Source organism: Protopterus annectens, chromosome 6.part1, assembly GCF_019279795.1.
Source record: "Protopterus annectens isolate FY-2018-M chromosome 6.part1, PAN1.0, whole genome shotgun sequence".
Classification (NCBI taxonomy): domain Eukaryota; kingdom Metazoa; phylum Chordata; order Ceratodontiformes; family Protopteridae; genus Protopterus; species Protopterus annectens.
Window position 1 is genome coordinate 149,648,069 of NC_056738.1, and position 15,670 is coordinate 149,663,738.

General features: G+C 38.8%; 1 protein-coding gene across 1 annotated transcript in view; it reads left to right on the forward strand.

The window, feature by feature from the left end:
- ABCB11 (ATP binding cassette subfamily B member 11) overlaps window positions 1–15,670 on the forward strand; it is a 991,743-nt gene that overhangs the window by 693,288 nt on the left and 282,785 nt on the right. Inside the window, exons 15-16 of the mRNA XM_044075586.1 lie at window positions 730–933; window positions 3,875–4,045. Coding sequence (XP_043931521.1) covers window positions 730–933; window positions 3,875–4,045 — 375 coding nt within the window. The remainder of the gene's footprint in view (window positions 1–729; window positions 934–3,874; window positions 4,046–15,670) is intronic.

The window sequence follows — 15,670 nt, forward strand, 5'->3', positions numbered from 1 at the left end:
TAAGTATGCCTGCCTGTTTAACTCTCTACTGTCTATGCATGCATTCCCATCTTTACCTGGGAATATGATAGCATTGTTATTCTGCTTTTATTTCCTTCTGCCCTGTACTTCCTACTACATTTTTCTGCTAAAGGTATACATCTGTAATTCACATACTTGCAATTAAAATAGATAATTATTAACAAAATATAGCCCTGTAGATTTTAATTCTTTATAATTTGATCTGTGGTATCATTACAATTCATGTGTGGCTTTTTTGTATGTAAATTCTAAATGGTGTAAACTGAGTATATTATAACTGTAAATATCTAAACTAGCATGTTGGGAGGGTGGCCTAATGGTTAAGGTGTTTGCCTTACAAACACAAGGTACGGGGTTTGAATCTCACATGAGATAATTGGCTAGGCTTAAAATAGCTCGCAAAGGCAATTGGCCTAGTACTAATCTCTGTACACTACTTTGCTTGCTATAATTCCAGGGATGACATGAAAATGGTCAAGCTAGATACAACTTCTATCCATGTAAATATATTTAATAAAAAATACATGCACATACGATTCCACTATTAAAAAACATCTGAAGTAACACAAATCCCACATTAAGGATGTAGTCACCAGTAACATTTTGTGGACATTTCTAAAATCTTTGATGTATTGAAAATAGCCAGGCACTGTCCATCTGTTTATATGTAATAATCCATAACATGAATGCTTATTTTTCTCTTTGCAGGTCACGTTGGATGGCCATGACATTCGATCACTGAACATCCAGTGGCTGCGTTCCTTGATTGGCATTGTTGAACAGGAACCTGTGCTCTTTGCCACCACCATTGCTGAGAACATTCGGTATGGCAGAGAGAATGTAACAATGGAAGACATCACTGAAGCAACCAAAGAGGCCAATGCTTACAACTTTATCATGGATCTCCCTCAGGCATGACATCATTTTTGTGGAATGAAGTATTTCTCTTGTGGGAAGAGGGTACTGAGCAAATAATTGCACTGCCATTTAGTGAAAAGATGCACATGTGATATTTCCTAGTCTATGTGTAAACAATTTTACACAGTTTTATGTACATTTTCCTCTTTATAAACAGGTTCCAAACTTTGAATTTATTTGCACATTATGTATGTACTTTCCTGTTTTTTGTCATAATTATAAATTCCTGATCTACCTAAAAATATTGCTTATTTATTTCATAATTTAACTGTGATTCCTCACAGATATAGGCTGGGATTCATAGATGGTTAGCACATTGCACAACAAACTAATGTGAGCAGTGGCCATGCATAGGAGGTGGATGATTTTAAAACACAGACAATATGGCCATGCAATGGTTAAAATAGTGGAGTATACCATCATTGCTGTGGTGATCTGAGGTGGTATCACCCTTTCTTACTCCAAATCTGAGACATTGGTCAGGAAAGAGCTAGAACTTTCAGCATGTATTTTTCAGGTACAAACATTGTTCACAGGTACACCAAAAAACAAGCCAAATGGTTCAAAAACTTGTAAACAATAATAAAAATAAAAAAAGCGAGCCACCAAGGCAGTATTTGCGTGAAACACACGTTTATTTAACATTAAATACTGTTAAAGTAAAACCAACTGAGCACTTTCGCCGAGAAACATGAATTGGCTTCATCAGAGTCATTCGATTGTGATGTAACTTCCTTTATATACTGTAATTACTTAAGCAATTATTCATGATTTTGCTTGCATCAATGAAATTACCCTGACTAAACTTAAAAGCACACTTCCCCTGAATATGTAATATACAAAACAACATGCTGTGAACCACAATAATTAATACATTCGAGATAAAAATGTAAGTGTTGGTACTAATAATAAACATAAAAATAATAAAACATTATTAAAAAAATAAACTTAAAAGTACAGAACATAATTAGTCTGTTGGTTGAACTCAGATAAGTATTTTCACAGTACACTTAAAATTTAACCTCTGCTGCCCTTTGCTTCAAAAAGTGAGTTATTGAACAATAGTCATTTAAACCTGGCTTGCAACAAGCATTTAGTCTCAGTTGCCATTTAGTTTCTCTGGCTTCTAATTCTAATTCATCATCCCCACCCCAGAGTCACTCTGTACTCTATCAATGACAAAGAATAAAAATATCTTTATTGTTCATAGGTAGTTTCTATAAATGCGGTTCAGAAGATCATTGAATAACCTGGGCCAATTGACCCAGAGCATTGTGCTATTAAGTGACTTGTTCAGAGTCACACAACAGGTTAAAGGAAGCTGAGGGAATCAAACCCTAGCCTATAAGGAACATCTCATTTACAGCATACAGCCGTAATCCTCTGTGCTAACTGTGTACTACATGCAGTGTTGCACATGTGTGCTTAACAGTATGGGAGTGTAGGTGTGGTAGAGCATCTACTGAACATGATTGGGTGCTACAGAAAATGGAGCATCCCACTCAGCAGTGGAGTGGCTTCTGTGACAGACCACTTTACAGCTGTGATTGTGTTTGTAGCAAATGTATGTGATAATTTCTTCCCATTGTGTCATCCTTCTGCAGGTACAGCTTTAGAAGACAGGATGAGAGACCACTGATCTCATCTAGACACTACCTGTGATGCTTGTTCACCAGTCTTTCAGTAGAGGTACAATGGTCGCTTGCTTGAGGTGACTTAGAGGAATTGCTTGCACCTTCAAGTCTCCCTGTCAGGAGGGAATGAAGACCTCTCTTCTGAAAGTGGACCAGTGGAGTCTCCAGTGGTATTTTGCCATCAGTTGCAAAAACTTGTCACCACCAAGGTGACATATCAGCTAGATACTCCTGTGTTGTCAACCTGGAGTGTCTTCTAGCATGACTGATACAGATACATGATTAGCTGGCCCTGCCCACTGGGCCTCCAGGGGAGCAGCCATCCCATAATACTGACCACCCTAATGCCTATATTTGTTGCTCTCTGTGCTGACCTGACAGGATCCACCCTATTCTTTCCAGGTGTCTTCTCTCCCTTATGTGTTGTTCCTCATTCCCTGTTCACGTTTGACCTTTGCCATCATATGTTAGCCTTCCTCTTTATGTATGTGGTTATCTACTTCTCTCCCCACATTTTGTATGTTTAATGCCCTTGTCTGTCTGAATCCCTGTTCTCAGTATGTCTGCCTGCTCATGCTACCTGCCCTTCACCCTCTATCCCATCCATAACCATCCCTCAGTGCCTTCTCCACCTGCCTTTCTTTTGCAGACTTTTGAGGCACTTGCAAAAGGGGCTGTACCCCACAAAAAAGTTATCCTTCTTTCCTTCACCATTAATGCTTTATGTTTCCCATTCTGTATTTACTACAGCTCTTCTCTCCTTTCCCACTTCCTTGCTTACCCCATTTCCTCATCCTTTGTATTCTTGATGGTGTTGCCACTGTGCTATGTACACCCACATTTTTCTTTCTTTTATACTCTTTGGTGGCCAACTGCTAGCTGCATCAATACATCTGTGTATTGCTGCATGTGCACACATTGACTCCACTAAGCTAGCCTGCCTTGGCTGTGACATCTGTCATGTCGGCCATATGCAGTAATGTAGTGCTGCTACTGCTGTATGGTAGCATAGCTTTGTTCAGCCTATTACCACTGAACATCTGTTTTTTTTTATTTTTGTTTTTGTTTTTTTTATGCTGCCCTTTGCTTGATATACAGGTGCTACAACCTGCCTGCCACATCTATGATTAGCAATCCAGTGTTACATGCAGCAACCTCCTGTAATATTGATATTGTGCAGGCATTCAGCAGTGGTCTATGAATCCCAGCCATTATGTTCATGGTGTACCAGAAATGTAGCATTTAACTAGCTTCCTCAATAATTCCTTCACTAAAACCAGAAAAAAATATATCTGTTTCAGAAATTTGACACTTTGGTTGGAGAAGGAGGAGGCCAAATGAGTGGTGGTCAAAAACAAAGAATAGCTATCGCCCGTGCATTGGTTCGAAAGCCAAGAATCTTGTTATTGGACATGGCTACATCTGCACTGGACAATGAAAGTGAGGCCATAGTACAGGAGGCACTCGACAAGGTAATCCATAGCACACAAATCCTCCTCTTATTTTTGTTGTATGTTGTAAGTTAAAATGAACTTCAGAACAAGATTTTTATCTAATTTAAAGAGTCAAATTGATTTTGTTTAGCACTCAAAAAGTAAACAATGTTTCATGATACCTATAGACTGAGATATAAACCTGAGGTTTCTTAGATTTCTTGTACCTCACAAACATTACCACACAGAGTTGTGATGATTTTCCAAACAAAATGATAATTACACAAAATATTATTGCCAAACTTTTTTGAATAGCCATTTTTCTAAATATCACTTAAGTTGTGCTAGGATCTATATTCATTTCATTATCTGTCCTAAAGTAAGAGCATGTTTATGGTACAATATCATTGTGTTAGATGGATAAGCATTTTAGGTAAAAATCAAATCATTGGTATGTACTTAAAGAGAATGAGATTGAACTGAAACTTTTATATTGTGTTGCAAAACTGCATAAGAAAAAGACTTATGTATAGTATTCATTACATAAGATTATAATGATGCAATAGAATTGTTGTATAATAAGAAAAGTTTCTTTGATTGATATTTAAATAATTCCTTCTGCTCAGTATTCACACATGAATAGAGGGAGATTTAAAATGTCCATTTAGTAGAAATTCTAAGATAAATGGTGAAAAAAGGTGGCCAGATTATTTCAATGGCTGACATTTGGAGAGTACTTTATTTTTAATTTCAAGGTATTTTCATTTAAAGCACAGGCTGATAATTGCATATTTGGGAAGCAGATTATTGCTTGAAGAAGTGAGGTGGCAGAACAAACTCAGGTTTGTGTGGTAACCTTATTTAATCAAACACTTTTCATCAAGTTCTCTTTTTAGGGAGAAGCTAAAATACCTATTTAACAAATCTGAGCTGTAATGTAATGAATAAGGTGTGTAAATTTGTTGATTTTGTTGTGTGAACTTCAAATTACCTCAAACCTTCCAGTTTTATCTTGAGAAAGCAGTAAATGAATTAACCATGCAAAGTGATACAGTGATCCATTTTATTTACTAAAAGTTTAAGTTCTACAATTTTGGCATTTTGTTTTATTCTAGTGCTTCATGTGAGCCATTGCTCAATACTTGAATTTTTATATTATGTCCTACCCACTGACCCCTATCACCCTGGGTGCCATCATTTTAACAGGCGATGCATACTTGTAGTTCTACACATATGTCCTGCTACATATGTCTGTTTGGACTCTCACCTTCTCTCTCTCTTGAATGCCTTCTGTTAACCTCTGTGCTACCACAAGGAGACTGTCACCCCAACCCTAGGCTACTAATCTAACCCAGTTTGCCAGCATCACAAATGGGAGCTCTCTTTTCCCACCGTTGACTTGATTCATTAAATGTATCTCTGATGAAAAAGCTGGACTTTCTATGACTTTTATTTTTGCTGAAGGATATTTCTTTTGCATCTAATTTCTGCATGGCAGCACAGAAACTTGTAGAACACTAGTGCATCACTTGTGCACACAGTGATTATTTCTGATTTTAAAGTTGGACTGCAGTTTTACTCAGCAGTGACTTGGCAATACAAAGTGTACGATGAGCCATGTGTGATCCTTGTTATATGTTTATTTATTTATTTATTTATTAACATTTGTTGACCGGGAAAGTCCACTGGGTCAGAGACCCATTTTCAGTGGAGGCCCGGGGAGAAAAGCTCCACAAGCAAAAATACAAAGGAAAACACAAGGACACATATGTGTACAGGAAGGATAGCATTACTTCACAACTGTTGACTGAAATAAAGTATACACAACCCATTTTTGGTAAATGTATCAGGTATAATTGTCCTATGCTTCTGAGAGTGAAGGAAGGCATGACACCACAATGGATTGTGCATGCAAAGAGTGCTGTAGACTTATTACCATCATTCATATCCAATGTTAATTGCTTAATTACTAAAACCAAACAGTACAAAGTATCAAACAGATGAAATAGGTATAATAGTATTACTGAATGACAATTAAAAGACATCAAGACAGCATCCCAGTTCAAATTAATCTTTTTCAGGAAGCAGGAATGCAAATCAAAGTGAAAGAAAGGATGCTATGCTTCCTAAACCAAGTTGCATCAAAGTTTTTTGAAAACATTGGCAGTTCTGGAAAAAAATGACATAGGCAGACACCAGTGCCAAGATGAACACATGAAACACAGCCAGAAAATCAATGTCCAAGACAGGAGAAAAAAAAAGGTTGATTTACACAAGAAGAGAGCAAGAACATTTCATAGATACACAACAACAAACATAAAGATAATGAAGAGAATATAAAACTACATAAAGTGAAAGGATGTACATAGAAAAAATGAACATTGTGAAAAAATTTGGATTACAAAATGATTTTTTTGCTTAGTATTCACTTAGGAAGAAAATGAAAAATCACCAAAGCCAACTAGTAAAAGCCTGGGATAAGGAAAATTCATTCCAGTTCCTTCTCAAAAAATACAGAAACTTACTGTGCATACAACTACTGGCTTAATGGCATCTCTCCTAAAATTCTCAGAAAACCAATGGAAAAAAATGGTAATTCAGCCTGCTAAAATATTTTTAACAAATAATAGGACGAAGATTCATGAAAAGAAATAACGACTATGTGATTCTGTTTTAAAAGACTGACAGCAAGGCAACAATGTTAACTGTTTGCTCATCAGTTCAACCAGCCTTAAAGCAACTCATCACCTTTGAAAACCTTACACCACTAGATGCAAAGCATTCTGATTTCACAATAGAAAGCCCTTGTCAAAAAATTTAATAGCAGCTCTTTCACTGGATAGTCAAGGGTTTCATTTACGAAAGGATTGCCAGCATGACCTTCTTAGATATCAACAAGCCATATGTTGTGGTGCCTCACAAACAGGTACAGAACAACGTATAAAGTGTCGACCTAGTGTATCAGTATTGACAAGACACTGACTAAGCAATAGGCCACAACACATGACTGTTAACAGAGCTCAGTCTGATAAATGCACAGCAGTACGTAAGGTACTTCACAATATAGACTAAGGTGTGATTGTTTCAACATTTTCATGACTGAGGCTGCAGATATCTGAAAGGAAAGCTTTCCATCTGTTGATGACACTGAATAATACAGAAGGGTACATGAGCAAGAAAGTGTAAAGAAGATGTCAGTTGACAAGGTCAAGTAAGTAGTTAAAACACAGTGGCCTTAAAGAAATGTGGTAAATAATCAAGACACTGGATATGAAAATAACAAATGAGGGGAAAAAAGTAGATAACTTGGTAATAATAATAAATAAAGGAAGGGCGTCAGAAATATGGTGCTGAAGATGGATCCCTGTCTGCAATCATGGTGACCTCGGTGAGAGCAACAAGTCCAACAGGAGTCAAATGCAGTGGGAGTGAGTGGCTGACTGCCAGACTAACCACCCTGGAAGAAGGGTGACTGGTATAAGCCCATTACTGGGGCATTTACCAGGTGCAGGCCAGGAGGAGTAGTCCCAACATGTAGAAGTCTCCTGGTGCAGCAGCATACCAAGAAATACACAGTGTTCTTGTGCAGAGGTGAGGTAAGAAAGTTTTGAAGCATGTTGATGTGCAGCTATGACATTACAGTCATTGCATGTCAACTGCTGCCAAGCAGGGTGGTGAGCTTAGGCACAAATATGGAAAAGCATAAGCCAGAGGTAAATGACGGCATGCCAGTATCAGACATTGACCTCCTCTCTCTGAGCATAAGATAATATTACACAAAGGTATTCCACATGAAAAGCTGAGATCTCTCAAGTGGGATAGCATGGAATGTTAAATCCAGGCAGGATGGGAGATCAAATGGATCTGTGGGGTTCAAAGAGATGCTTAATAAGCCGGCTGGTAAGGGGAAAGAAACAAATAAATAGATAAGGAAGAAAACAAACCACTGCATTTTCCTATAAGATTACAACATTTTAAGAAGGTAATGTGACAGCAACAATAAAAAGTTGAATATAGTGAGATGCATATGACAAGCATGCAATACCTGAGTACAAATCATTTACAGCACCCCACCCCAGAAGTACCCCAGAAGTATTATGTAGGGACATAGGAACTAGGCAAGTAATCACAGGGACCATTAAATGCTTAGCCATATACACCTTTAAGCAGACAAAACTATAAGTTCATTCTACCCTTTTCAAGCACTTAGTAGTACTTAAGTTTCAGATCAGTCAGGGACATACATGATACCTCTGGTGTAAATTTGTTTAGAGGTACAATGACCATAAAATTAAGAATGTTGTATGTTAATGACAGCTAGAAGAGATGTAGCTTATATTAGTAGACAGGAATTGTCAGTGTGACATTACCAATGATGTCAACATTCAATATTAGTCAAACTCTAGCTGATGCAGCTGCCATCACAGCTGAACCACTCCAATGTCCAAGTACACATCATCAGTCCACCAGGCTGTATCTTCTCTGGAGGATACTCTGCACTGGTTTACTAGACAGCAGCAGTTGGACATATCTCATTTGGTAAGCTATGCTGACTATATCAAACAATGGAAGTAGCAACTGGTAAAGGTAGACTGATACCTTTGCAAACCAGGCTTGTAAGTGCTGTGACTATCCCAGCACTGGGAAACTTTCAAAAACCTAGACAGGATGCAACATGCATGTCTCAGGTACTCACATCCTTCAGTAGTTTTTGGATTGCATTCTGACAAATGCAGACCAGCATGCAAGGTATTTAATTACACAGGAAGAAATAAACTCCATCATGTGTGGCTCCTACTCGACAAGTTACATATCAAGCATCCTTGGTACTGTGGGTGGCATACATGTATCTGTACAGATGCCAGTAACACAAAATGTGCATGTTTGTATCACCAGGCATACATACCACTTAGTGAACATCCACAGGGTTGGCGACCACATGAGTTACATTACAGAAGCATGTAATTGCAATCCAGAGGTCAATAATGATGGCATTATGAGTCATTACAGTGCCATGTACTAAACATTTTAGTATGGGCATAGACCTCAAATACCCACTAGACCCATGGCCAGTGACACCCATATGATCTCCACAGACATCTAGTTGCCTGCAACTGTGCCCATTGCTAGAACTGGAACATCATATAATGTAATGGTCATCTGGAGATGCATTTCTGCTGTCTGGAGTACTCCAGTGGCACACTGCAGTACACACTTTAGAAGGACCTCTGCATGGTTTTGATCATCTGCATCCTGTGCAGTATGATGTCGGTGACCTTGAAGACACAGCCTTAATATGATACTGATGATGAGGATGAGGAAGGACTATGACCCCGCCGCCACCAGCTCTTGCTCCAGAGGAAGGTGCACAAGTGGCAGAGCAGTGACAAGCACAGTGAATGTGGGACACTATAATTGCATACACTGTTAAATGCAAGCTGTGATACCTGTTAAGAAAATGCATAGGTATTAGTAACCATAGTGCAACAACAGGTTGACAAAAACATGGTTAAAAAGTCTTGTAGAAATTGCTGTTATAATCAACAAGAGTCCAAAGGTACAGCCATCATTATTCAAGTTATTTACTTGGTTCTGGCAGTGATAAAAAAGATGTGGACACAGAGTCAAGGATTTCAGGTCTATCACATGATATAGGAAGCCTGTTGTCACTATCCCAGCCTCCATAAAAGGTGGATGGCCCTGCCAAAGTTGCCCACACTCTATACTGCACTGGTACAGTTGTGGTAGACCCATGTACGGGTAAAGCATGTACACCGAAATCTAATATGAGTCCAGACTTTGATGCATGTGCAGAAATGTGTATCATTAACTTGGCAGTAGGTGTACCCACTGCAGGTATGGCCAGTTATGCATGGGGAGAGAATATTGCACTGTAGTGATGGGGTCACTACAGGCACACCAGATGAAATGGAAGATTGTGTAGCTGCCTGTAGCTGGAAAATGCATGTCTATAACAGCTGTTACTGGACAGATGTGGATAGCAACCACAACACATCATGCAGTGACTGGTTGGAGTTATACATGTCATGACACAGCATGTCCAGGCCATTGGCAACATATTGCAATTGCCATATGAAAGCAGTCTGAACCCAGATGTGATCATTGTGCAAACTTTATGCCAACTTTATATGAGACATGCTGTAGGGTGCAGTCCATGACATTCAATGGGGGATATTACAGCAGGGCTGTTCCTAGGGTGTTCAGTTACCAGTACAACAACACCAATTTGAGCAGCAGCTCTATCTGACAGCATAGCAGCACTTATACATATGCTAAGCCCTCAGCAAATGGCTCAGAGGTCTGTGGTTAGGATGTCTTTGAGAAGTTCTGTAAGGGACCCCATCCTGAGCCCTGCCACAGCCTGTTCCATGTGCCACCAGGCATGTCATCATTAGTACTATTTCCCAAAGTGGGCCTGTCTTGTGACCATAAATGACTCCTTAAAGCTATCCCATCATCATGCCGTAGTGTGGCATCAGCAACACCTGCTCTGACTGTGGACACAGCACTCCTTTATCCAGTGCCCTAGCATTTAATGTAATGCCTATAACAGGGAGCGGCAGAAGTGCCCTTAGCAAGACATGTAAGATACTACAAGCTGTCAGTGTCACAATATCCATGCCACGTTACTTGTATATACTATGACAACTAACATAAACATACACTTTATGAAGTGAAATGTCTACCATTGTTGATGGAAAGCAGTTGTAATCTCTTAACATACCTGTACTGGTATCCCCTGTGAGAATGGGCCATTGCATCTGAACCATTCCTGTTATCTGCAACAGATTTTGCAGAACATCCCTGATTTTGCCTCACATTTTTGTCCTGCCTTCATATTTTTTTTTCTGATATTGTGGTAAACTGCTTTGGATTACATTCAGTCAATAATTCCAGACATTCAAGCTTCACACTTCTTATTGTTCATAAAATGCATGTTGATGCAAACATTGATGTTCTACTAACTGTTCAAAAGTTGATTAGAGTAATACAAGTATTTAAAATCTGTATCTGAATTTGAGCATTTGTCCTCCATTATGTTTGACTTTTTCCAGAAATCTTGATCAAAGAAGTTGAGAAGTATCCTTTGAACTCAACATGAAGTATGTGGGAATATTGCTATACAATGTAATAATGCTCATTCACTAGCTGATGTGTTCACTATTTCAGCTCACCTGACATATTGCTAAAGTAAATTTATGTCATGGAGGAAAAGCAGTAACTTCTCATCTGTTGTTAATAGTATATCTGGGGTGAGGGTGCAGCCATGACCCATGGCAGCCAGCATCAGAAGTGCCCTTTTTTGATCTTCAGCCACAGATCCAGTAATCTGTATCTGCATTTTGTTTTACAAGTCTGACATACCCAACAGATGCATTAACCTTTGCCATCTCCTCGTGCTCTACATTGGTCTCATCATCTCCAATCAAAAAGAGGTCATTCCCCAACAGGGCTTTAAGTAGGGTCCGTGCTTCTTAGCTGGTAAACATAAGCTTCTTTTTCTTAGCAACCATTACAATAAAACAAGCATAAACATGCAAATTAGTTGTGACCTGTAGCAGTACATTTAGTGCACATGCACTGCCAGCTATGTAATATATGGCAACTTCAAGAGTCACTGAACTGATGACAATCAAATCAAGGTTGGCTACAGGAAATACACTGCTGTAATGATATGAAATTGCATTTGATACAGGGCAGATGTGGAATGGTATGCAAGGGGGATTTATATAGTACAAGGTGTGTGTGCATATACAATGAACCTTCTTCCATATGTGCTGCCATAACAGATGTCATTTATAGTATACCACAGGAAGGTGCCTGAACAGACATACTAATATGAGGCTTTGACCACAAATATAGGTACACATAAGTTGCCCACAATGGAGTGCCAATAGGCTTGCAGTTATAGGTTCATAGGTAAGTACTAGGCTAGGCGTCCTTGTGGGCCATTTTAAACCTAGCCAAATTCCCTTTTTGTGTTGAAATAAACTATCCCATTTGGTTATAGATTGACATTACCCAGCTCATGGTTGATAATTATATATTACCCCTAATGAGAATAACTGGGATTATACCATGCATAATTTGAGGGGACCCATGCATTGGATAAAGCATTCATGAGCTGATTGTGTCCATTAGTAGTGTAGAGGTCAGTTCTGGGGTAAATTTTCTGTTTCTTATCCACAGATCTAAGTTGTGCTTGAATATGGACAGGGATGAACTTTGTTTTATGTGGATAGGGAATCTTTTGCACAGCAGTGGTATCCTCTGCAGGATATACCTGTCCCTCCAAATCATTCTGTTGATGTTGCAGAAGAGGTTTTGATCCCTAGACTGAGTATTTCTGATGCCATTTGATTTGCTGATGTGCAGTAAATCCATCAGTAATGGGTCAGGGGATGCTTTGTATGCCAGACACAGGTCGCCTCTTAGCAGTCTGTAGAATTCTGAGTATAGTGACAGGGGTCTGGGTCAGTCCATGGAAGACATGTTGTTTAGGCCTTGTAACCTTTTAGCAAGGTATCTCTGTGGGTGTTCCAGTTGTTGCACATGTCTAGACAGATACATAACCAAGTAGTACTTTAAAATATGAAGAAAAAGAAATGCGGCTGACCGCAACCAGTCCAGAGGCAGTGGATGTTGCAACAAGTTATGCACAAAAATGCTATCAAGATACCACTTGCTTCTTCAATTTAAGAAGTACCAACACACCAACGAGATAAAATAAACAGCTTTTATTCCACAGAAATTGCCACAAGCGCTTTCGCCCGGTATTACCAGGCTTTATCAAGTGTGACTTTAACAACTGAAGTTGAAGCTTTTAAACTAATGTTAGAAACATTTCATTGGTGGACCAATTAAACAATTAATTAAATTGTGTTTAGCAAAACAAATGATGTCATTGTGTTTGTGCTTGTACCAAAAGGAAGATGTATCATAAAAATCATAATACATCCTACCCTGTTTGTTAATCTTGAATTTAACAAACAGGGTAGGATGTATTATGATTTTTATGATACATCTTCCTTTTGGTACAAGCACAAACACAATGACATCATTTGTTTTGCTAAATACAATTTAATTAATTGTTTAATTGGTCCACCAATGAAATGTTTTTAACATTAGTTTAAAAGCTTCAACTTCAGTTGTTAAAGTCACACTTGATAAAGCCTGGTAATACCGGGCGAAAGCGCTTGTGGCAATTTCTGTGGAATAAAAGCTGTTTATTTTATCTCGTTGGTGCGTTGGTAGTTCTTAAATTGAAGAAGCAAGTGGTATCTTGATAGCATTTTTGTGCATAACTTGTTGCAACATCCACTGCCTCTGGACTGGTTGCGGTCAGCCGCATTTCTTTTTCTAGACAGATACATCCCAAAGGGGGCATTATATTCAATAATTCACCTAATTGAGTAAAGGGGAACAAGGACATGCCTAGATCTAGACACAATCCCTCTATTTATAAGCTGTGCAGTATAGAAGGACTTTCTTACAACAATAGACACATGTTGGTCAGATGTAAGGTCGCTATCCACATAAATTCCCAAATCCCGAACAACTGGGCCAACTTTTATGGGTGTATTGTCAATGTGGTAGTTCCCTGGGATAGATGACTTCCCAATGGATACAGTAATGTATTTTTTGGCATTTAGTTTCAATCCATGAATTTGAAATAAGTCATTTATTTGGAACAAACATTCCTGTATGATGACTAATTCATCTGGTGATTCAGTGACTGCTCCTAGCTTGAGGTCATCTGCAACCATAGTCAGCTAGAGCCCTTTTTATTTGCTTTTAATTCAGAAAAGTAGATGCTAAACTAGATTCATGTTCATAGATTAGTACTAGCGTAACTGGCCTTGTGGCCATTTTAGGCCTAGCCAATTATCCCATATCTCATGTATGAATCAAACCCTGCACCTTGTGTCTATAAGGTAAACACCTTAACCATTATGTCAACCTCCCAACCCATAGAGAGGAACTCCATAGAGAGGTCCAAGCACAAACCCTGGAGGACTCCACTGGTGATTAGTCTCTTTGTGGAGGTAACTTCTCCTATTTTGATTATCTGCATCCTGTCTGTGAGTCAGCTGGCAATCCATTGGGTGACATAGGGGTGAATTCCCAGTTTAGTCAGCTTTTCTTAGTAACCATGGGTAATTGTGTCAAAACCTTTAGCCAGGTCAAGGTACCTGTACCATTTAGCCTTCAACCATTGCTTTAGTGACCTCTTCAAAAAAAAATCCACCGGGGTGTGTAAGCAAGTCCTGCCCTTGACAAATCCAAACTGAGAGGGGTCCAGTGACTGGTGGTTATCTATGTCCTGAATGACTAATTCCATGATAAGTCATTCCATAGCTTTGCATATGAGGCTGGTCAGACTTATGGGTCTGTAATTGCCTGGGTCTGTGGAAGGCCCTCCTTTATGCAGGAGAATGACTGTAGCTGTTCTCCATTCACTTGGCACAAAACCTGCATGGAGGTTAAGACTGAAAGTATTGTTTGGAGTATGACTAAGTCATGCTTCCTGTTTCATATTTAAGATACATCCAGGGATATTGTCAAGACCTAGTGATGTAGTATTTTTAGCTTTCGGTAGCACGTTTGGGATTCAGTGTTGTGTGATAGCTGGTGAATCAGTTTCAGGTATATCTTGAGGGTTAGATGTAGGGGAGACTATGGAGACTGCATACCACTGACTAGGGTTCACGTGGGAAGACTGGCATATGGGTACCTCAATGGCCTCAGCAACAGCAGGACATCAGCAGGCATTCAACCACCATGACAGACTTGACAAGATGGCAGCTTGGTGAGCACCAAGGCACTCATGTGGAGGGACGTAGGTGCAGAGATAACAGAGCACAGTCAGAGTATTGTTTGTTCTCTTAAGAAATTGTGTGACAAGTTGCATTTTAATTTATATAATTAGAATGCTTTATTAGTTTTACATCTGCTTATTTCAGTGTATGCCAAGCATTATACACCTCACTAAGAATCGTATCCTGTTCCATCTTACTTTTATTACGCTTCATTTGAATATGGCTTTGTTTATTTATTGATTTATTGTCTGACTAAGGAACAGATTGTGCTACATTCTGGTTACTTTGTAAAAAAATCTGCTGCAGACTACAGAAAACAAGCCTACCCACTACACACTCTTTCTTCCCTCTACTGCAGCATCAGAAGGGGTGGGGGGCTAGATGACTTGGAATCAGGAAGTGATGGGACAGTTGCCCATACAGTAAATAGAAACATCAGTTTATTTGACTTAATAAATATAGGTCCACTGAAATAACTAAAGTAAAAACTACACATTTTATGTAAGAAAGCCTACTTTAAAAGATGTGACGTAATTATAACAAGAAAGAAATTATAAAAAAAAATGCTCTTGGTCTTTAAAGTTGGATGGCAACATTTTAATGTGAAATAAGAGGGATTGTTTGTAAAAGGACTGTAGATTGCATTAAATGAGCCAAAGCAGAAGTTTTGTGGCACACAAACTGGAATAATTTTAGAGTGTACATCATATATAAAGGAGAAAATGAAAGGGAAATCTCTGTTTATGTAGGGGTTCTGTACTTTGTAGCCAGTGATGGGAGTAATCTATTGCAATAAGTAATATATTACAATTTCTAGTAACTA